General features: G+C 43.4%; 1 protein-coding gene across 1 annotated transcript; it reads left to right on the forward strand.

The window, feature by feature from the left end:
* The first annotated feature begins 21,251 nt into the window (after positions 1–21,251).
* Positions 21,252–22,428, forward strand: CBY2 (chibby family member 2). The gene is given in 2 exon segments (XM_069850003.1): positions 21,252–21,811; positions 21,814–22,428. Coding segments are annotated over 2 exon segments (948 nt in total). The 5' UTR covers positions 21,252–21,372; the 3' UTR covers positions 22,323–22,428.
* The last annotated feature ends 675 nt before the right edge of the window (positions 22,429–23,103 follow it).

A 23,103-nucleotide genomic window follows, 5' to 3' on the forward strand; every position in this document is an offset into this window, starting at 1 on the left:
ATGCAAAGTTCTTTCGGCAGAGGAGTCCCTCCTGCTTCACACCCAGCAGTGTAAAATGTAAGCCCAGTGCCACTGCTTTTCACCCAACCCTCCACAGAAGCCAAATATTTTAGCAGAAATCAGAACAGCATTTGTTACAGGTGGCAAATAATGCTTAATTGATCCATTAGCCCCTAAACACAGAGCTAAAAGTTGCAGTCACAATGCACCCAGTGAAACACTAGTGGTGTAAATTTGCAGCATTAACTACCATTAATCTCGATTTGGAGCAGCATACATCACAAATTCACAGAGTCACACTGAGAAAGGACTAAGAAGCTCTCTGATCTCTTTTCTGTCTTCTCCTTCCCCCGAAGGAATAAACTATACTTCTTCTATTCAACTGAAACCCTCTTTTACGCTATGCTTGCTAAAGTATGCATACAGAAATAAAAACGTTGTGGTAAATCTCAAGAAAAAGTACATATATTCAGAGACATGTCTATTAAAACTACAAGTTCTGACACAGAAATTTATGACGGCATAATCGGAAAAAAGATAAGAAGATAAATTAATGTGAACATTGTTTATGAGAATGAAGCCAAGAGCACTGACCGTGCTGAGGCATGGTCCTACCAAATGCCCTAATAACCACCCGATGCGCACTATGCATAGGCACCTGGGCAAGAGGTTGCCTGCAAGGCTGTGCTGTCCCCGTGTGCCATTTGGAAGGCCTGCCAGCCTGAGTTTTTCTGTTTTTCTCCTTTTCTATTTTATTAAGGTATGTTACAGTGTGGTCTAGCCTACAGTTGCTCCTACATTCCAGGGAAGTCTGATTTCAGGGAGGGTTGAGGGGGCTGAAAGAGGAGGTTGACTCTATATCGCTCTCCTCTCCCATCACCCACTCTTGTGTTTCCACCTCTGCCTGCTGCAGGGAAGATAAAACCCCTCTGGACCACCTGCAGCTTCCTCCCTCTCCCTCCATTTCATGCAGGGGTTTGGTTTTCATCTGCCAGGAAAAATGGGAAATGAGAGCAACAAGCAAACCGGGAGAAAATGGTAAAGCAGCATCTGACAGTCACAGTAGGGCTCCAAGAAGTTTTCCCAATGCCTAAAACGCTGGACAGGCATCCGAGGACAGGCTTAGCTCTCTCCAGGAGGAGAAGCAACTACTCCAGGCAGAGACCTGCTTGTCAGGAGGTGCCCAGGACACCCTCTTGGACCTCAGTGGTCCTGAGGGTTGGTGGATTTCTTCTTCTTGTTTTCCCCTTGGCCCATTGTTCCCCCATTCTGTCCAGCCACTGGTGTTATGGTTCCCAGGTCTGTAGCAACAGTGCAGACAGGGAGATGGGAGCTTCTGCCAGCTTATAACCCTCCCTGGAAAGTTCAGCAGGGCTATGGGAGATGGAGGGGACAGGGACTTGCTGTACTGGAGGGTGTGCAAGACCGTGTCCAGAGAGGCTGGGGATGCCTGGCTTGCTGGAAGTGGGATGCCAACCAGCAAGCTTATCACAGTAGAAGGTCAGCATCAAGTAAAGCATCTTGCCCCAGACAAGCCCTGAGAGGAGACAGGTGAATTGGCCTTGTGTGCTTCTCCATAAGGAGAGCCTGGGCATCTCACACTTGGACCCATCCATCTCAGTCATGGTGGATGGTTTTCATCCAAGAGCTCCCTCACTGTTTTTTTTGCCGTGTCCTGCATCCTGAGCACTCTGGCATGAGCTGCCCCCATGGTCCCAGCGCACCCTCCTCTTTGCAATCTCTTCTCCAGCTGCTGGTGCTGGAGTGTGGAGTGAATGCAGAGAAGAGCAACGAAGCTGATGAAGAGGCTGGAGAACAAATCTTATGAGGAGCAGCTGAGGGAACTGGAGTTGTTTAGCCTTGAGAAGAGGAGGCTGGGAGTGACCTTATTGCTCTCTACCACTACCTGAAAGGAGGTTGTAGAGAGGAAGGAGCTGGCCTCTTCTCCTAAGTGACAGGGTACAGGACAAGGGGGAATGGCCTCGAGCTCCACCAGGGGAGTTTCAGGCTTGACATCAAGAAAAAATTTTTCATGGAAAGGGTCATTGGGCGCTGGAACAGGCTGCCCAGGGAGGTGGTTGAGTCACCTTCCCAGGAGGTGTTTAAAAGATGGGTGGATGATGTGCTGAGGGGCATGGCTTAGTGGTTAATAGGAATGGTTGGACTCAATGATCCTGGAGGTCTTTTCCAACTTAGTGATTCTGTGATTCTGTAGTTCTGTGAATTAGTGACCTCCTACTGTCCTCAAAAAAAGATCCTTCAGCACTTCGGGGTTTGGGTCTTTTGCATATATGCCTCTTTCACCCCTATTCCAGAGGTGAAATAAGGTTGCTTCCTATTCTGGCAGCCGAGCATCTGAGCTGAAAGAGCTTGGGGTCCTGGGGAAGTTGCAAAGGACAGTGATTCAGGCAAAAATTGCTTTTTCATTTCGTTCAGAGATTTCTTGAAAGGAAAGCCAGGTTTAAAGAGACCACTTGCTAAAGTCAGCTGTGAGATGTACTGGTGTCATCAGGAAGTTTGTGGCCTTGTCACTGCTGTCTCCAGCTGTGTTTTACCTTTTATAACCAGTTCCTTTGAATCCTTCCATTAGACTGTGGGATATTTTCAACACCGGCTACTGTGCTCACAGTGAGCCTGCTGGATGATGTTACAAAATGCACAGAGAAGAATTTTCCTTGTACTCAGCAATGCCTTGGTGTTTTTTTTTTTTGTTTGTTTGTTTTATAGGGAACACATTACAATAGGCAAAAGTTAAAACCAGCTGGCTGCCAGTCAAAATTGGTGTTCCCCAGGGCTCTGTACTGGGGCCAATTCTGTTTAATATGTTTATCAATGACGTAGTTGAGGGAATTGAGTGCACCCTTAATAAGTTTGCAGATGATACCAAGTTGGATGGGAGCGTTGATCTTCCTGAGGGTTGGCAGGCTCCACAGAGGGACCTGGACAGGCTGGATCAGTGGCTGAAACCAACTGCATGAGGTTCAACAAGGACAACTGTTGGGTCCTGCATTTGGGTCACAACAACCCCATGCAATGGTGCAAGCATGGAGAGAAGTGGCTGAAGAGCTGCCTGGAGGAGAATGACCCTGTGGGTGCTGATTGATAGTCAGCTGAATATGAGTCCAGGTGTGCCCAGGTGGCCAAGAAGGCCAACAGCATCCTGGCCTGCATCAGGAATAGTGTGGCCAGCAGGACTGGGGAAGTGATCACGCCCTGTACTGGGCACTGGTGAGGCTGCAGCTTGAATTCTGTGTTCAGTAGGCTGCAGCTTGAATTCTGTGTTCAGTTTTGGGCTCCTCACTACAAGAAGGACATTGAGATGCTGGAGTATGTCCAGAGAAGGGCAACAAAGCTGGTGAAGTGTTTTGAGCACAAGCTTTATGAAGAGTGGCTTAGGGATCTGGGGTCACTTAGTCTGAAGAAAAGGAGACTGAGGGAAGACATTACTGCTCTCTTCAACGACCTAAAAGGAAGTTGTAGTGAGGTGGGTGTTGGTCTCTTCTGCCTGGTGGCTACTGACAGGACAAGGAGAAATGGCCTCCATCCCTGGAGTTGTATAGAAGAAGAGTAGGTGTCATACTTGGGGACGTGGTCTAGTGGCGGACTTTGCAGGGCTGGATCAATGTTTGGACTCAGTGATCTTAAAGGTCTTTTCCAACTCAAACAATTCTGTGATTCTGTGAAACAAAACAAAGCTTGACAAGGTCAGTGGGCACACAGCTGGGTTGCGTGCAGAACCCTTCATCTCAGCGCTGCAGCCTGGTTTTCCTCTTTTGTGGGACCAATGGTAAAAATTGATGAAAATGTCAGTGGATTTGACCTTTGCATGTGGTCTGAGAAGTTACAATTCATAAACTGGCAGCTGGAGGGCTGGTGGGCTGCTTGAGCTTTCCTCCTCCTGGTTCCTGCTGCATAGAGTGGGGAGAAACTGTCAGATGATGGTCAAAGACATGCTCTTTGGGGCTAGGGACTCACCTCCTCTCCTGGACAGCTGTGATTTAGATTTTCACCTTCTGTCCTCAGAATTTCCCTAAGGGTACCCAGATGTGGGCACTGGCTCATGCAATGGAGGCTGGAGCTCATCTTCCCATTGCAAAACCATGAGTGGTTTTGTGGAGGCAGGAGACATTCCATAATATATAGTAATTTAAATCAAAATAATGTATTGTACAGTACATACCTCTAATATACTATAAATATTATAATTGACTTGAATTTCTCACTAGGAAAAAGTGAATTCCTGCATGGCAGGGCAGCCAGAGGAAAGAATGCTTTAGTCTGCTCAGCAAACGAGGACCTATTTTTAATCCAAAGGCCCTCTGTTAGCTCTTACCTATTAAATATAAAAGCAGGATTTACTACACATACAACTTAATCCCCTTTTTATATTTGCACAGAGATCCCAGAGCATGTGTACGAACAGTTTTTGAGATAAGAGAGGGAAGGCCTCAGGAGTCAAATTCATTATGTTTGCATGAAGTATTTAATGCTAAACATAAATATTGAGAAGAGTGAATTCCCTTGCACTTGCAGACTTCCTTCTTGTGCTCCTGAGGATTTTTGTTTTACATCCAGTTATTAAGCACATGATTGTAAGTGAATGAAAAAAAACTTAGAGGAAGCCTTTGTAGCAAAGACACGTAACAAACTTCATTTCCCAGTTAAGAGGAGAGACAGGTAACAGACAAAACAAAAGGAAAGGTAGTATCTTTCTCATCTGACCAAGAAGAGCATGGTTATGAGTGGATGCGCCAGGCAGTAGAAATGCAGCCCTAGGAAAGGAGTTTCTCCAGTGATGACCTGAGAACGGATTGAAACCAGAGTTTCTGTGTTGCACATTCATCAACAGCTCGTTGTAATCTGCATGATTTATGGGAGAATGGGTACATCAGGATAAAAGTTCCACTCCAGTACCGGCAGTTTTCATTTTGCACTTGTAGAAACTCTGCTTGTGCGAGGCTGAGCAGGCATCCCAGCAAGGTCACAAGACTCAGAATTTTGATCTCTTTGACCACTACCCACATAACAAGGCCAAGCCCCACTTTTCTGTTGGTGTCACTGCAGTCACTGCCAGTGAGGATTCTCTCTCTCCTACCATCTTGAAGGCAACAAAGACAGAGGCAGCCATGCCCTTCTGCTCTGGCCAGCAGATTTCATTCATTCATCACCCAGCCGAAGCGTTTCTGCACTGCCCTAGGACTCATCCCACCCTTCTCAGGAGGCCTCGATGGCTCCCTCATCAGCTCTGTGGGCAAATGCCCACCAGCTGGCCCATCTGCCCAGGTGGGGAGCTGGCATGTTTTAAGGAATGAGCCCTATGGTGAGCCCAGAGGTCCTGCCTTAAGGGGTGTCTCAGGCAGCTGGGGAGAGAGAGTGTTCCGGAATGTTCTGGGAAGGGCTCTGATATCAGTTCTCTTGACATGGCTGGTGTCAAGCATTATAATCTGCATGATTTACATTCTCACAGTCATGATTAGGTGGTGAAAAAAATCATGTACATGCTGGTTGACTTAGAAAAATGAAATTCTCTGCCAAATCAAGCCCTGTGACAGGCAGCCCTTTTTATTTAGCATTAATTTTAAAATGTGTGGCCCTGAAAATAACTCTCCTAGCTTTAGGAACCTTGGAGATGAAAAGGCTATTGGGTAAGTACTGGGTAGAAGATTATCTTCGACAGCTGTCATTTCTTCCTCCAGAGGCAGTTTTTGCTGGAATGAAGAATGGGATGATGTACTCGTCTGAAATTCACCTCAAAAAGGTAGTCAAAAGCAACTTGCTGGGGAAATTTACTTCCCCAAACCTAAAAGATGGTCTGGGGGAGCTCTATCAGAATGGCTCATGGAATTTTTGTGGACTGCACAGTGTAATGCAGTGAAGTGTAGACTTAAGCCTTACAGGGATAATGCAATCGGATTAATTTTTGCTCTTTTGCTTCTAATGGTTGTAATAAGACACGCAAAATGTCTTTACCTTTGGATGCAAAATCTCCGATTCACTTGATGTTGTGACTTCTATAGCCCAAGATTTTCTGCTGATACCCCCTGCTGCTGCTACTCAAAGCTTTTCAAGATAGTCGAATAACAACCTGGTTCTTGCCTGCTGACAACTGGGCTCTCCATTACAAATCAAAGAGTGGAAGCTGGAAAACTGCATAGACATTCTTCTGGTTCTTGCTTCTAAACCAGGAAGGCAAAACCCCAGGCAGCATCTCTCCAGGATGTCATCTACATCACCTTGCTGTATCAAACTTCAGAAGCAAATCGTGACCAGTGCTAATAAGCAAGAACATTCTGGGGCCAGTCATTCAGGCAGACAGCTTATGGGTACGGGGGAGGAAGAAATCAGAAGAAATGTGCTACTTAGCTACTGCAGGCTGAGAGAATGAGCTTGAACCCAAAATTTGAGTGTGATTCAATCAGACAGACAAATGAACAAGAGCATTTTTATTAGCATACTACGTAAGAAAATTAAGGAACCATTCTCTCTTAATAACATTTTTGAAACCATTAACCAGTTACATTATGCTGGTGACAGCTCTTTCCCATGCTTTTGAGTGGTTCTCCCGCCCTACAGTTTTTCTCCTATGAGCAGAAAGCTGTAGTGCTGATTGCAAAGGACAGATACCTAATTATAAGGCTTGTTATAGTAGAGTCTGGCAAATAAAAAGTCTGCCGTTCATATAGCGTAGAGAATGATGAAGCATCTCAAATCACTAATGTAACTGAAAATGGCGTCTATGGAATTTTTACTTTCCCCACCATTAAGTCCACGGGAAAGCCTTTTTGCAGCAAGATTTGGAAAGCTTTGCAGTTATTTTTCTTGACTTTTGCAGAAACTAAACTTTAAATATTTTCCTGAAATGTTTATCCTGTTGATCTATCGGTCAAGCTCACAATGCCCTTCATTCAAACCTGTCAGGGTGTTCCATGATCCAGTGTTTAATAGATGTCTTGAAGGAAGAAACGTTTGACAACACCTCAGAGGCTTGAGATCCTGCTGCGCTCAGGCACATCCCATCGAGTTTCTGGGACAGAGTATCCTTTTGCTACCCTTGGTGCATGCTCATGGCTGATCACAGTGTTGCAGGCTCATTGTCCTCAGGTGTAGCTAACAGGGAACGACCTTGGGAAGGAGCAGAAGCTGGGCTGTTTCCAGTCAGCACGCACCTCTGTCCCTGTTAAGTCTGCTTTATAGTTGTGCTTAAGCCAGATATATTGTTTAGACTAAAACAGGAGGGAGAGAGGGAGAGGGAGGGAGACAAGAAAGCATCCAACATAAAGATGTGAAGTGAGGGGAAACGGGCGCTTCTTTCTGTGTTGCTGAAGGCTTTGTAAAGATAACAAGCCATTAAGCTTTATGACAAAGATCTCACGGTAGTGCTGGTTTGGTTTTTTATGCTGCTGTTGTCTGCACAAGTTCTGGACTACTTTTGACCCCTCTCCTCCCCTTCTGCATTTTCCTCCCTTCCCCCCGTGCATTTCTGTGAGATATTTGGTCCTTTGAATAAATTGCCCCTATTCATTTCTCACGGGCTTGTTGTCAAGTCCAGTGCCTGTCTCTTAAGGTCAGTCCATCAGGCTGAGTTAACCTCATTTGGTGATGGTGTAAAGCACAGCTGGGCTTGTCTCTTTTTAGTGGATGTTCCTAGAAATTTTCTGTGCTGGTACTCACTTGGCTGATGAGCACTGCGTCTTTACAGTCTGAAATACCTGACTCCAGTGTCTCTGTTACATGACACATGGTATGCATGAAAATAAAACCTGGGATTTCTCTATGATTTCAGTCTGGACAAAAATACAGGGGAAAGACTTGTTTCTAATTCAGGGCTTTTCAATTTTCACAAGAAAAAATATAGATCCTCCAACCTTTCTTCATTTTCACATCCTCTTCCAGAACTGTTACATCTCAGGCTTCTTTTAAACTTTGGCCAATATCCAGAAGATATACAGCTCATAATCAGCAAATTACAACTTGCCAGACCCAGAGGTACTAATGCAAAAGGAAAAAAATGAAGAAAAATAAGAAGAAAGAAAAATGGAACATTCTTGGAACTGGATGAAAGGAATTAGACTTTAATGTAATGCGCAAAGGAGTAACAGAACATCTTATGTTAGAAAGATGTGGCAGTGGAACCCACTTAAATGTTGGAAATTTTGGTCCTTGTAAGTTTTGTAGGAAACCCAAGACAGTCTCCCAGAAGAGGAATAATGTTATCTTGATGTTGCTAATGAGCTGGTGGCTGTCGGATCCTGAAACAACTGCAGATAATATAAAGAATCAAAGGAAATCAAAGATGAGAAGAAAGCTGTAAATAGAGAGACAATGACAAAATTATGTTTCAAGGATTCTGGTTCTCCTTGACATAACACGTCAAAAGCTGGAAATATCCAGGCATGGGCTGTAAACAGCTTTGACAGTCTGATTGATGTGGGCATTAACTGAAGTTACAACATAAAATATATGATCTTGCAAGTGCTTCTTTTTCCCCATGAAAATGATTACCATGAGCACTTTGCACAGTGACATGTATGTGAACTTGTACCTGTGGTTTCTCAGGCAGGCTGCAGAGAGATGTCGGTATAATGAAAAGCCACTATCTCTATCATTTATATTATATGTATATGGAAGTGACAAGGCATTTAAAACAAGTATCTTCTAAATAAACTCCATAGTCAGACCATATTTTAATTCTAGTCTCATTACCCACATCTGGTTTTTTTTTTTTTTTTTTTTACTTTAGAAGTTTTTCAGTGATTCTGTCATTTGGAAAAAAAAAAGAAAAAAGTTGTATGATGTTACTTCTGAGGTACTGATGTTTTATAAGCATAATTTGGAGGAAATGTGCTTCAGATTTCTGTAAGGTTTGTGTTTCCAGTGCTATGTATTTTTCTTCCCCAAGAACAAAGGTCTCCCACAACGAAGGATGCAGCTTCACTAACATTCACCTAAATCTCAGAAACAGTTTCTTTATTAGGCCTCCTAGGCAATCTGCAGCTCAGCCCAAGCCATCACTGAAGTATGTCTGTGCTTTGGTGGCAGTTGTGAATCAAAGAAGAAGTGTTTAATCACAGGGTGAGCAATTTCTGGTCTCATGCATGTTTATGGCATCTGAATTTTTGCCTTTAAACACTACCACCTGGAGCTTCCTCAAAAAGGAAAACCTGAGGGTTATAGGTAGGTGTAAATGGAGGTGGTATGAGGTGGTTTTAAGGGCTCAGTATTTAGTGGGGTGAGGCTGGTGCAAAGAGAAAGAAATTGAGGTAGTGGCAGGTAACAGAACTGATAGGACTGTAAAGGCTGCTGATTACCCCTCTGGCCAGAGGAGCTGGTGGTAGGTAGCTGTCTAGTCATTTGCTTTTCTCTTCTGAGGTAGAATTGCATGAAGTAGGTGCTCCAGAGTGTGGTCTTTTACTTCCTATATAACAAGGAAACATATTCTGGCAAGGAAATCCCACAGCAAATGTAAATATGGCAAAACAACGACAATCATTAGGCAGATGACTCATTATTGTGTAAGACAGTATCCACTGTCATCAGATAGAAAGTTTTCTGTCTCCCAGGGCTGTGAAGGAAATTTGATCTCTAAAATGGTCGAGAACCAAGATGTGAAATAAAAAGAATCCTACCTTTTATTTTTTAAACTATCTTTATTTTCAGAAAGTTTTATGATCATTGAAGGTTTGGGGTTAGCAAGGCTGAACCCTGTCAATGAGGCTGTAGAGTACAGCAGATAACGCCTTTGATCAAGCAGGCAAAGCAGATAAAGATGCACTGCAAAAGAATTGTCCCACAAGCCACAGAAGTATATTTTTTTCTGTCATTCATCAGTTCTTGGAATGAGACTTGTAGAAATTTATCAGCATTGAGGTGGAAGGTGAGGGAGATATAGGCTGATAACATGTACCTTGTCTGTAAGCTTATGACAGGCTTTGGTTCAGTCATTTCAGATGAGGCTTCCCAGGTCACTGGAGTGCACGTTTCTGCCTCAAAAAGGCAGTGTTGGGATGCTATCTTCTTATTAATGTCAGGTAGAAATCTTTCCTGGAAATAGGAGGACAGTCTCCAGGTACCTTGTTAGACACAGAGACACGACAATCACAGCAGCAAATAATACAAAGCATTTCATGGCTCAGAAAAGACTTTGCTGTCTCATAAGAAAAGGGTTTGCAGAGATTTTGCAGCCAGGACAACTGTTCTTTTCTATGCAGTTCAAACTTGTGATTAAACATGCAAGCAGACACACATTTAGAGGAGCAGTTATGCAGCTTTCCCCAAGCTACAAAGTGATGACAAATTTGCTTTAGAGAGGAACAACTGACCTGTTATTGTCTTTCTATTATACATATGGGAACCAGTGTCCTTGTCGATTGTCCATTCAGCAGTGAGCACCATAGTATTTGGTCTGTGATAACCTGCAAAGCACTGATGAGTATGAACAATAAATCGTATTCCTGATATCAGGAATCAGGCTTAGGTGGTGGCCATGGAGTGCAGAACACAGAAACACAGAATCACTAGGTTGGAAAAGACCCACTGGATCATGGAGTCCAACCATTCTTATCAATCACTAAACCATGCGCCACCATAACATGTGTACTGTCCAACAGGCTTACTTACCTATATGTAAGCCTTGGATCACTGATTTACAGTGTAAGTTCTCATCTGTAAGGTGTCTCCTCCAACATAAATCATTAGAGCCAAAGTGTTGACTTGCGCCAGCTGCCAGTCGTCTCAGACACCACGAGGCATCCCTCCTGGTCTGAGCAAAGCTGACTGTGCAAGAAGTAAAACTAAGCCTCTGCTGTTTGGGGAGGAGACAGTTCATCTCTTCGCAGCTGTGGAAATACATGGTGCCCATTCAAATATTTTGCATAGTATGTAACTTGACCATTGTGATAGAAACCATAAGTCACCTGGATAAACATACAATATGTGGCAGTCAACCCATTAACTGAAATACTGTTTTACATGATACAAACACGAAGGTTACACATTGTGCTGATATTACTCTTCTATCTTACCTAAGTCACTTTCTGCACTCCATGGCCACCATATCACAAACCTTGTACAAGGGGTCATTGCCATTGCTTGAGTGCGCTGGTGAATAGCTTGTTTAAAAGAGTCACTGGAGGGGAACCAAGGACACGTGCAAGCTAGTAGCACACACCTAATGTGCAGCTGTATGGTCACAGAGACTCTCACTTGGCTCCAGGAGTAAGGTTACCTCCTATACTCTTCCCACCTGTTGTGGTAGCAATCTGGCTGCAGTTCACATTCAGCAATGCAGGACAAGGTTACAGCTGTGTTTGATGAGTGTCTCTCCTCCATCCCATCCCATCCCATTCCATCGCACCTCACCCCACCTAAGTCTTTTTCTCAGACTTTGCTCACTGAGTCATTGACATGAAAGCAATGTGACTGTCTTCAGGGAATTTGTCCCTTGACCTAGCTGTGATCTGTGCTTTGACTCTGTGACATATATACTTCCTTTCCTTCTGGATGGTTAAGAGTGAAAGTGCTGCACCAAGTAAAGAACAACAATAGGAATAAAAAGTGGCGTAATATTTTTTAAAGCCCAGTAACTCTATATTTGCTCTTGGTGAGATACACCTTACTACAAAGCTTATACCTGTGATAGGACTGTTCATTTGAGCATGGCAAAGCAGCAGGGACATCATAATTAATAATGCTTAGCAGGAAACAAATCATTGTGCTTGGTGTGAGAAGGGGAAAACTATTCTCTATTATTTTCTTAAGAGTTAATTGGTAGTAGGCGAAGATTTGCTGCGTTGAGCCAGCAGGTGCTGCTTTATGACTACATTAATGTTAATGATATCCTCTGAACACATATGAAGACAGTTTAACGTATTTCTTTCTCATTGCATTTCTCTGTGTGTGCATGTGTGTGTGTGTGTTCTGGTTCTAGTTATATTTTGAGTGCCACGACAGAGCACTTGGGCAGACAGTGACCCCAAATCTGCACAGATGCTTGCAGGCAGTTTTGTAAAACCAGGTAACTTTTATAACCTCCAAACACCCTGTGACAGACTTGGCAGATTAAAGGTTGAGGGAAATGGGTAACAAGGGCTGTGTCTCTGGCATAGAATCATTCCTAGGGGTGGTATAATATTTCTAAAATTGCCCATTTAACTGTTCCTAGGTGTGCTTAACAGTAGTACCTGGGACCTAACTGTTTATTCTCTTCTTTTATCACTGAAACTTCTCTTTTTCTGGCATATGGTTAAAGCAGCACTCTGGCAGCAATTTAAACCCTTAAATGAACAGGTGCTAAAATTGTCTTCCTCTAAGCAAAGCATGCTGTGGCTCGTCAAAGCACAGTACGTGCTACCAAAAGTAAACCACTGGCTCCACAGAGCTTGAAATGGTCTCGTTTCAGCATGTGAAGTTTATTTGTTAGCCTATATTCCCTGTTTTTTCCAGTACTTTTTGCATACCTAGTTTGGCAAACCTAGCAAAAGGCTTCAGACACTTTTCAAGCTATTTATACTTTCAATAAGGTATTTGTTTGGCACATGTCCATCGTGTCCAGTCAAAATCTGAGTGCCAAAGGAGTAGGTAAAAATGCTGTGAAAGGACAATCCTTGGAACTGGGGGTATAACTCTCAAAACTTAGGTGACAAAGCTACCATTGCTGAAACCCACTGGATAGAGGGTATTTCTGAAAGCCAAACCTGATATTTTAATAAGATTACCAGATGGGTCCTGTGCCCCATTAGAAGTCTGCCCATGCAGATCTAGTGATAAGAAAATGGGAGAATAAATCTTGCAAGTCTATAAAGACCAAAACATTGTACGCAGCTGTGTTTGCCCATCAGGGCAACTACAAGTAAGTTATTTCATAATTTATTGGACGGTGAAACATGGGCATTTGGTGTATGTAGTTTTAGAGAGACATGCCAGAAATATGAAGCAGCAAGAGGTGGTACATGGAGTTAAGAGCAGAAATTGGTTAATGAGGAAGAGAGGGAAGAGGCTGCATAAAATCATAAGAAGCAGCATGGTGACCTACGTATTCATCTTTTTTTTTGGAAATGGAATGTGTCAGATGAAATGCTGTTTTGCGAGCATAGGAATAGGGGAAAGAAACCAGGAACAGCAGTGACTGGGGAAGACAAAGAGGAGGTGCTGATGGAGCTGGGTTGTTGTGGAGAGCTACTAGGAAACCCCATATATCCAACAGATCCGAACCTAGTGTTTTGGGATCTTCAGGTTCCTTGGTAGTCACCACATATCTGTGAAATTCATTGAGAGTATAGCTATCTCCTTGCAGCATGTGTGTTCTGTAATAAAAGAATCATTTATTATTGCTATAGCATATACAACCTCTTTAATTCAAATTGTGGAGATGTTACCAGTCCTACCGGTGACATATATAGAGATCAATGCAGTTGTATATAATCTAATTTTCTTGGTTCATCTCTTTAAAAATGAAAGAAAATGCACAAGCACAACCACACTTCAATTGGAAAATTGGCTGTAAAGTCAAACAGTCAAGAGACTGGAAGTACCTGAGCTTGCCAGTATTCCTAAATGAGAAGTGTTTTTTTACCCTGGTAGGTTTCCACCATGCTTTGCCATCTAATCATCTGGGTCAGCATCCAAATGGATTTTGTACATTGTTTTCATGATCCTTTGTATAACATTTTTTGTAGCATAGCATATAGTAAATCCTAATGCGATACTCATTTTGTAAGATCTTAACTTCCTCTTCTTTACAGCTTTTAAAATAAAATGAAATGTTTAGAGTGCAGTTAAACAGATACTTATTCAAACAGGAGCTAGTCTGATAATGACTTAAATTGGTGCTATGTGGCCATCACATGTTATTTGATAAGCATTCCATTATAATTATGAAGTGGCTAATAGACAATTAATATACAGAATTACACACCTAACTAATTAGATGATTTTTTTTTGTTGTTTTTAGATTGAAATGTACAGGACCCCATAAATCACTATTAGAGATTGTTTAATAAGCCTGAACCCTCAATTTTCTTCCTGTCGATCAGGAATGGAGGTGCTAACTTTTCCTTTCACCCGGTGAGACTTGTCTTGTAGAAGAACCACTGTGTTCTAAAGGACTTGGAAAGCCCTTGACTCCCAAACATCACACCCATTCTCAGGACATCACAGCTTGAGTCTGTGCTCTCACGGTCTGCTTGTGGAGACTCTCAGCTCCTGCACTTGTGCATGAAAGGGGACGCTCCTTACTGTTCCTCCCATCCCCACATCTTTTGCAGTTTCTTGCTTGATGCCTGTGAGGGACAGGGATTTTGCACATGGCAAAATGTTTTGAAACCCCTGGGGAGAGGGTGCTTATTTTTCACACAGGTCTTTCAGTTCTGCTCAGCTGATCCCATTTAGTCATCCCAGGCCACGCAGCAGCCGTGAGCTTGGCAGCACCTTGCAGGATGCGTGTGCAAGCCAAACCACACTGCAGCGATCTGTGTGTGATGCTCTACTTTACCCTTAATCACCTAATAGAGGTGGTTAACCACTGCAGACTCTTCTGCGAGCCAGTGCAGGGAGTGACAGCTGCATCTTTAGGAAGTGGCACACTGAGGCCGTCAATACTGCAGCCCAGGGAGGGTTCACCCCCAAACTGTAGACACCTGCTTTGAGCTCTCTACACATGCCTAAAGGACAGAGAAGTGTTTAAGCTCTTCTGCAGTCAGCAGAGACCTAATCATAGAATCACAGAATCATAGAATCACCAGGTTGGAAAAGACCCACCAGCTCATCAAGTCCAACCATTCCTATCAAACACTAAACCATGCCCCTCAGCACCTCATCCACCCATCCCTTAAACACCTCCAGGGAAGGTGACTCAACCACCTCCCTGGGCAGCCTCTTCCAGTGCCCAATGACCCTTTCCATGAAACATTTTTTCCTAATGTTCAGCCTGAACCTCCCCTGGCGGAGCTTGAGGCCATTTCCTCTTGTCCTGTCCCCTGTCACTTGGGAGAAGAGGCCAGCACCCTCCTCTCTACGACCTCCTTTCAGGTAGTTGTAGAGAGCAATGAGGTCTCCCCTCAGCCTCCTCTTCTCAAGGCTAAACAACCCCAGCTCTCTCAGCCGCTCCTCATAAGGCCTGTTCTCCAGCCCTTTCACCAGCTTCTTTGCTCTTCTCTGGACTCGCTCCAGAGCCTCAACATCCTCCTTGTGGTAATGAGGGCTGGAGCATCACTTGACTGATGAGCCACCAAGGGCTCAAGCCTGGTGCCTGTTGCTGTTCAGGGTATGTGGCTATTAAAGATCAGGGCCAGCAGATTGGCCAAAGCCTGGTGGCAGGCTTGCCCCAAAGAGTGGCTGCTGCAGTCCACATGGGATACTTCACAGTCACACACAGCACGTTGAGGTAACTGTAGCCCTCCAATTTGTCCCAATGTAGGGGAAGACCAAAGAGTTTCTTTGGATGCAATGTCAGCTCTTCACCTCCATCACCCTTGGTGAGCACGCCTCTGGTGTCTCAACAAAAACAAGTGCAGCTGCAATTATTGCTGCCAGTACTCACTCAGCAACAAACAACTAATGGGCTTTTTCAGCAACGCAGTGTGTGCTGTGAAGTTTGGGCAGACAGAAGCATGAGAGTGATACAGTAATTGGGCTGTGAGTGTTTTGTTGGCAAGGCTCATGAGCAGTATATCACACAGACATGGCACAAAGGAATAGCATTGACAGGGAATGGCTTAGAGTTGACCAAGACATTGTACATAGTTTTGATATAGTTTTTTTTTTTAATATTCATAGCTGAAATAGAATGAAAGCAGTCTAGGAGCGAGATCTAAGATGGAACACCACAAAGCCTGACATCTCTGTAAGATGTTGGTTACTTGCGAAAGTAAAATGTTTTGTTTCAGCTTGTAAACAATGTGTGCATTACGATTGTGGGGATAAATAAGAATGGTGTGTTGGCTTTGTGTTCAAAGCGCTTTACAAGTAAAAATTATTTTCTTTTGACAGTTTGCATCATGAAGTCAATATCCCAGACTGAGGACCCCATGTCTAAAATGAAACTAGGACCAGAGGCCAGGTATAAAGGCAAGTGTTTCCACCTCTCATTTCAGCTCTCAGCTGATGCAACCATCCTGGCTGGTGTTGACGTGAGCATGTAGAATGGTGTTTTGCACAGCATGGCATGCATGAGGGTTACACTGCGATGCACTGGCAGCAGCACTGTGATGCCATCCCTGAAACGAGAATTAGTCTGAATGTATGGTGACAAAGATGTGTCCCTAAAGCCATTTCTCTCTCTGAAAATAACCCACTCTGGAGGTTTTCATAACTGATTTTTACACTGCCAGCCAAGCACACTCACATCTTCCTGAGCAGAAGACAATGCTGAGGCATCACCACCTCTCCTCCCAGACACTTCATTGCCTCAAAAACTAAGAAAACATAATTTGTACTCCCTATCAAGTTATTCAGGTCAGGAGATGATTCAAGATCACTCAAATATGCAAGAATTTTTAGTGACTCAGTGGGATTTGCATCCAGGCTTAATGGCATGGAGAACAGTAGGCAAGTGCAGTGAGACCAACTTGTGCTGACATGAACAAAGTCAGGCATTTCAGAAGCACAAATCTAAATAGGATGGTTGAAAGTGGCAGTGGATGCCTTTGTTTTTATCAAATAAAGATTCAGGAGTATAACAGACTTATAAAAAGAGAAAAAATGGAGAGTATGTTCCAAGTTCCAAGTACTATTATGCTTTTGCTGAAAAAGACCCAGATTATTCTGATTGCTCAAGACCAAAGGAAGGATAGGATTCAGATTTACTGTAGGTACATGACACCACTCCTAATGGGAAGGAGGATAGGATGAGGTTTCCAGAGTCCTTCCTGCAAGATCTTCGTGGCAGCAGCTCAGACCTTGCTCTTCCATTTCCAGCCCATCACTGGATGGTGACCTCTTGCAGCTCAACATGGAACTGAGTTTCTAAACTGAGGAATATTGTATATGTGTGTAGGATCATTCACTCTCTCCCATTGGATCCTTTCCAAAAGCAGATAATCTCAAGAGAAGAAGGACAGCAAGGTCACCTGAACAGCGGTGTAAGGTGTGCAGGTAGGATGTGGGATGTGGTTTTGATTCCAATTAATATTTAATTCTTTGTATACTGAAACAGCTTCAACTGGAGATATTGAGAAACTGCAGCTGTGGACAAAGCACTCAGTTGGGGAGTAAATTCAAACCCTTCTTACAGAGCAGGGGTCACTTGTGTCTTGGCAGGGAGGGGAGCACACTCAGCATTATTTCTGCCTTTGTGATCTTCTGAATGACGTCTCAGTCCGTTTGAGAGTCCAGCTCAGAATCAGTGTAGCAGCTAAAAAGAATCTGCAGCGAGCTGTTGCAGCATTTCCAATTCTGATTTATGCCTCTGTCTATGCGTGTACACATTTGATGATATTCACTAAATTTGATCCAAATATATTAGTATATGAAGGTGTAATTTTCAGCAAATATATTCTTCTTACCAAAAGAACTTCATCCAGGTTTAAGGAGAATATTGCTGAAGGAAAAGCAACTTAGTTCTTAACGGCTCTGGATTAAGCAGACTTTTTCCTGCTGCACTTATCTCTATTAAAACAGTTTCCAGTTGGCCTTTCGACCCTAAAATGTTCATCAAAGGTCAGTTGCAGTGGTCCATAGTTTCAGTTCTTCAGAATTCAGACTGACCATTTCAGTCACCTCTTCTGAAAGCTGCTGCACCTGGGTAGCACCCTTAAATTTCCATCTAATGGAAGGCCTAGCACAAGCACCTTAAGATAAAATCTTTTTCTTTCTCTTTTGAAGACATTTTCCTGCTTTCCTTTGCAAGATCCTGGAGTTCAAATAGAGGAGAATGCTCCCTGGGGAGTCACCATAGTAACCTGGGATGTTTTTTTGTTGTCTGAAATTAAACGTAAGGAATGGAGAATTCACAGAGAAGAATTTTATACCTGAGTTTATCATCTTTATGTAACACCAAAGCTGACCTGTACCTTGAACTTCCTAAAGAAATAACAGTCACCTTGAGACTGATGTTAAGTTAGTAATTTTCACTGGAAAAGAAATTAACTGCTATATTTATTATTCAAGAACCCTGATTAGAAAATAAAAAAAATCCACATCTGAAAGATGTGGCAAATAACAAAGAGAATGAGATCATTAGAAATCATAGATGTAAAGACATGGAAGTGGGAATAGCTGCTATAATACAAATAATATCTAAACTTGCAATGCATGAATGCCCTGCATATTTTCTTCTTAGTAAGGTTCAGTGAGAGTCTGCTCTTAACCTTACAGTCAAAGAACAGCTCCAAACCCACACTGTCCTTGGAAAATAACTTCAAGTCTCATAGTGCATACAAGGAAGTGATTTTTGAAGGTATTGATATTAGTTCAGCAACAAATATAATTTGAAGATTCAGAGTAAAACCAAAACTTCTTTTAAGAGGGCGTGATAAAGAATCCACCCAAACTGCTTTCAGCTATGAACATCAAAAGCAGATCAGGAAGTCCGGGTTCAGGAAAGGGCATGAGAGCTGAGCTACCAAAAAAGTAATTTCCATGAGAAATATCTCAGAGCCACTGGAAAAAATCAAAGATGATCCTTGGAGGCCAGTGGGGAAAAAATGCAGATGAGGACTGTGTGAGAAGGGTCTGTGGGAGCTCCCAGCCCCTGGGGGAGGGGACAGGGGCTGGTTCTGAGGTGAGGTTCCCCATCCATGCTTGCATCACAGTAGGTCCCTTCTGTGCTCTGCTCTGCACCCCAGTCCCCTGCTACCTTGACAACAGCAGAAGCTCACACAGAACTGCTTGGCATGGGAGGGAGAGGGAAGACCATTGGCCCTGGGGAGCAGGCGAGCACATGCTGGGGCATAATTTAGCGCTGCTGAATTATCCAACCTGGCTCAATTTCATGTGGCTTCCCCCATCTGGCTGCCCTGCCTGCCCACACCAGCTGCCCAGCATTTCCCAGGATGATTTAGTTCAGAGATGGGGGGAAATGATACAGGATGCCGGGGAAGTTGGAGCGTCTCTGTGAAGCCTGGGTCGATGTCTCCTCTGCAGTGCAAAAGAGCTGACAGAGATGCTGTCAAGTTTAATTTTCCCCAAGATAATGTCCTTCAGCACCATATATATTAGATGTTTCTGTTTATCCTGAAAACATGCCATATAAAACTTCAAATATATGTGACTTTAACAACTCCAGCTGCCTTCCCAGAGCATCAAGAAGCTGGATGCTTTCTGCTTCTCATCTTGTTACTTAGGGGTTAGTTCCCTCTGTGGCTGATTTACCTCCCTGTCTTGAGGTTGATGGTGGAAACACTGAGACTGGAACATCTGGAGGGGATGGGATGGTTTGGAAAGGCTGGGAGGGAGAGGGTGCAAGGGAAGGAGCGATATATGGCTCTGAGCGCGGCATAAGTGGAAACAAAATCCTCCAAAACTGAGAGTTTTGGGGAAAATCCCTTTTAGCAGGGGAATATATAAGGAAAATGCAAGTCTAATGTGAGATAAACCAGATGGTGATGCAGGAGACAGCCCTGGAAGTCAGACTGAGATCCTATTGCATTAAAAGCTAGCGTTACTGCAAACAGACCTGTATTGCAATTACCCTCTTCTTCATTAAGGGATTTGGACTTTGAATGTGACCACTAATTCTTTGAGATTCTGGAGAAGCTTGGGAAGGAGGCAAAGGAAGCATGTATAGATGTTGGCTCTCAGAAGTGACCTGGAGGACCCCCAGGCTGCAGTGCTGCATGCTGGAGATGGCAGGGAAAGGAAGGAACAGAAAGTTTTGGAAAAGAGAGTGTGAAAACAGGGCAGAAGATGCACAATGTGATAGCTAAGCTGGAGGGTATGAGGAGCTTGTGCACAGTTGTAACCTTGTGCCTAATGCTCAGGTCAGAGACATAGGGGCAAAAATCATGAAGGTAAAGCTCTCCTGACTTGCAGAAAGGCAGAATTTGGTTTAATAAAGAACAGGAGTGCAGCTGAGGGACCTCAGGACAGGAAAGAGTAGACCTGGGTGAAATTTGTTAGCCAACTTTTTTTTTTTCCGACTAGGAAAAAGTGTATTTGTGCTGTTAGAATCACTGCACAGAAACCCTAGGAATTGCAACAACTTGGTTACAAAAAATAATTCAACTTCGGTTCACAGGATTTCATTTTTAAAATAACAGAAATTTACTTTAGTAAAAACTGCAAAAACCAAGGTTTTGTTTGTTATGAAGTATTTTGTGTGTGTGTGTTTTCTTTTGTTCTTGTAAAAAGACTTAAATCCTTCATTTGCCCAGGTTTACTTAGGACTAGATTTAAGCAGCAACATTTTAGGCAGAAGGAAGGAGGTAAGAGTGTTGAACAGATAAATCTAAAGCTTCTGTGATTGAAATGAGAAGCATCGGAGGTGCAGACCAGCAGCATGGATTTTAAAGATGAGGTTTCTGGTAATGAGAAAAAGAGGCAGACAGACTGTTGGAAAGAGATGAGCAATCACTATTGCAAGGCTAAAAAAGCAAGAAAAATAATGGAGCTTTCAAAAGAAACAAGAAGGAAAGATGGAGAATTGCTTATGTGTTGTGACAGGTTTTGGACCATGGTGATGGGAACTTGTTAGAAAAACATGTAAAGAAGGACAGAGGTCTCCTGGTCCTGATATTCTGGGACTGTGTTTTGGATTTTTAATTATTTGTGTGAATTGTATCATTTGCTACTCTTCCTGTGGATTTTAAGATTGAAAGGCACAACTGCCCCAACATTTTTGTGGTGTCTTGTTAACACAGCCTACTCATCATCAATGAGAAAAAGCTGCTCTTGAGGTCAGTATTTCACTGTCATCCTTTAAAAATATTTTCTTTTGAAAAATTGGTTTTGGCCTCACAACAATTTTTCATTTGCTTGCCTGTCACTCAGTTGAGACGAGCTATTCAGAGGTACAAGATACTCTTACCTACTTACATGTTTGTAAAAACAAGGTAAAGATATAAACGGTGAGTCCAGGTTTATATATCAAAGCATGTGGTTCTGCCATATTGCTGCTTTATGTACCAATGCCAGTTTTCTCAGCTTCTATAAACTATGTTTCTGGTTTATTTCTTCCCTTCCAGAGTCAAAGGGGCCACACGGTCAACTGTGAGAACTGACTTATTTGCTTATTCCTGTTGTTCAATGGACTTTAATCCTGACCTTGAATTTTGGCAGTAATTCTGTTCATTTGCGTTCCCTGTTCTTTCTGTCCTGATCAAGCTTCTCTAGCTCCACTGTGTCACCTACTCTGCCAGAGGACAGTGGCCTCTTAACTGAAGTCCTGCGAGAAGCCTTTTCACACAAACTGCATCCTCCTCAGTTTACTACAGGAAGGCCATGGCTGCTTTTGATCCAACGAACCAGAGCATGGAGCATACAGAGCCTGAGATAGACTATATCACCCCACAGATGAAGCTGTGGGATGACATGTTTGTCTCTATTGATGGTAAACGGGTGAATGAGATCTACTACCAGCCACCCTTTGTTTCCCACCACAAACTTTGTGGCAAGAAGGCTCAGAATGAGTGGAGCATCTGGGAGGGGAACAGAGCACTCTGGGAGGAAAACCATGTCCTCTGGATTGAGAATAGAATGCTCCGGGAAGAAATCAGAGCTCTACAATGTCTCAAGTCACAGAATAAAGCTGCTCCGGTTGTTTACACCGACACCATTCAGCAAAGCCTCCAAAAGGAAAATAAGCCATTCCCATCCTTCCAAGAGATGAGTATAGGCTTCCAGGACAGTCCAGGCAACAAAGCTCTCCAGGAAGTCCAAAAAATAATGGAGTCTCAGAGAATATCCAGCAGAAACATAAAACAGCCCCCATCATCTGTGAAGACAAAAAAGCCGTCATAGCCCATGAAGAGAGCAAAGATGCCAGCTCAGATCTCCAGAAGGACACTAACACCATCACAGATGTGGAAGAAAGCAGCCCTGGCCCAATGCCCCAGCAGGAACATCGAGCTAAAAAGAAGAGCACCACTACAAGCAAGAATAAGATTCAGTGTCCCCCAAGCACGCAGGGTGATAATGAAATCCTCCAGGCTATCCAGGACTTATACAAACTCCTCCATATCTATGTGGAAGAGAACTACCTCCTTGGGAAGAAACAGGATTGCCACATCCTCAATGATGTAAACAGATCCTTCCAAAAAGAATACAATAAATTGAAGATGCAGCTGAAGGCTGTGAAAACCACTGTGTCAGGCATTACAGCTCAAATGGAAATGTTGGAAACTGAACTCATTACCATTACTTCCCCAACGAAGGAAGAAGCTGGCTACTAAACATCAGCTTGGAGAGATGTGGAGCTTAGTGCTAAGACTTGCTAGTTCAATCTCCTTGGAAGCTTCTCTCCTTGTTTCAGGAAACTTAATACAATCCCAGTAGAACCTGAAGACAGTGTGAGTGACTGTCACTGTCACAGAATCATAGAATGTCTTGAGTTGGAAGGGACCCACAAGGGTCACCGAGCACAACTCCTTTCCCTGCATAGGACAAACCCAACATGCATATTGTGTGTCTGAAGGTGTTATCCAAATACTTCTTGAATATTACCAGGCTTGGTGCCATGATTACTTCCCTGGGGAGCTTGTTCCAGTGCTCTATCACCCTCTGAGTGAAGAGCCTTTTCCTAATATCCAACCTAAACCTCCCCTGGCACATCTTCCTGCCATTCCCTCAGGTCCTATCATTGGTCGCCAGAGAGAAGTGATCAGCACCTGCTCCTACTCCTCCTTCCCTTGTGAGGAAGCAGTAAACTATGATGATGTCCCCCTCCATCTCCCCTTCTCCACGCTGAACGGAGCAAGTGACTTCAGTGGCTTCTCATACAGGTTCCTCTATAAGCCCTTCACCAACTTTGTGGTCCTCTTCTCAACACTCTCCAGCAGCATTATGTCCCTTTATACTGTGGTGCCCAGAACTGCAGAGAGTACTCAAGGTGGGGCTGCACCAGGGCAGAGCAGAGTGGGACATTAATTTGCCTTGTGTTGGGAAATCATCTTTTTCAGCATTTTTTATTTTTGAGTTTCTGAAAATAAGGCCTAGATGTTTCAAAAGGTAATT

The sequence above is a fragment of the Phaenicophaeus curvirostris genome, chromosome 1 (genome assembly GCF_032191515.1).
Source record: "Phaenicophaeus curvirostris isolate KB17595 chromosome 1, BPBGC_Pcur_1.0, whole genome shotgun sequence".
Taxonomy (NCBI): domain Eukaryota; kingdom Metazoa; phylum Chordata; class Aves; order Cuculiformes; family Cuculidae; genus Phaenicophaeus; species Phaenicophaeus curvirostris.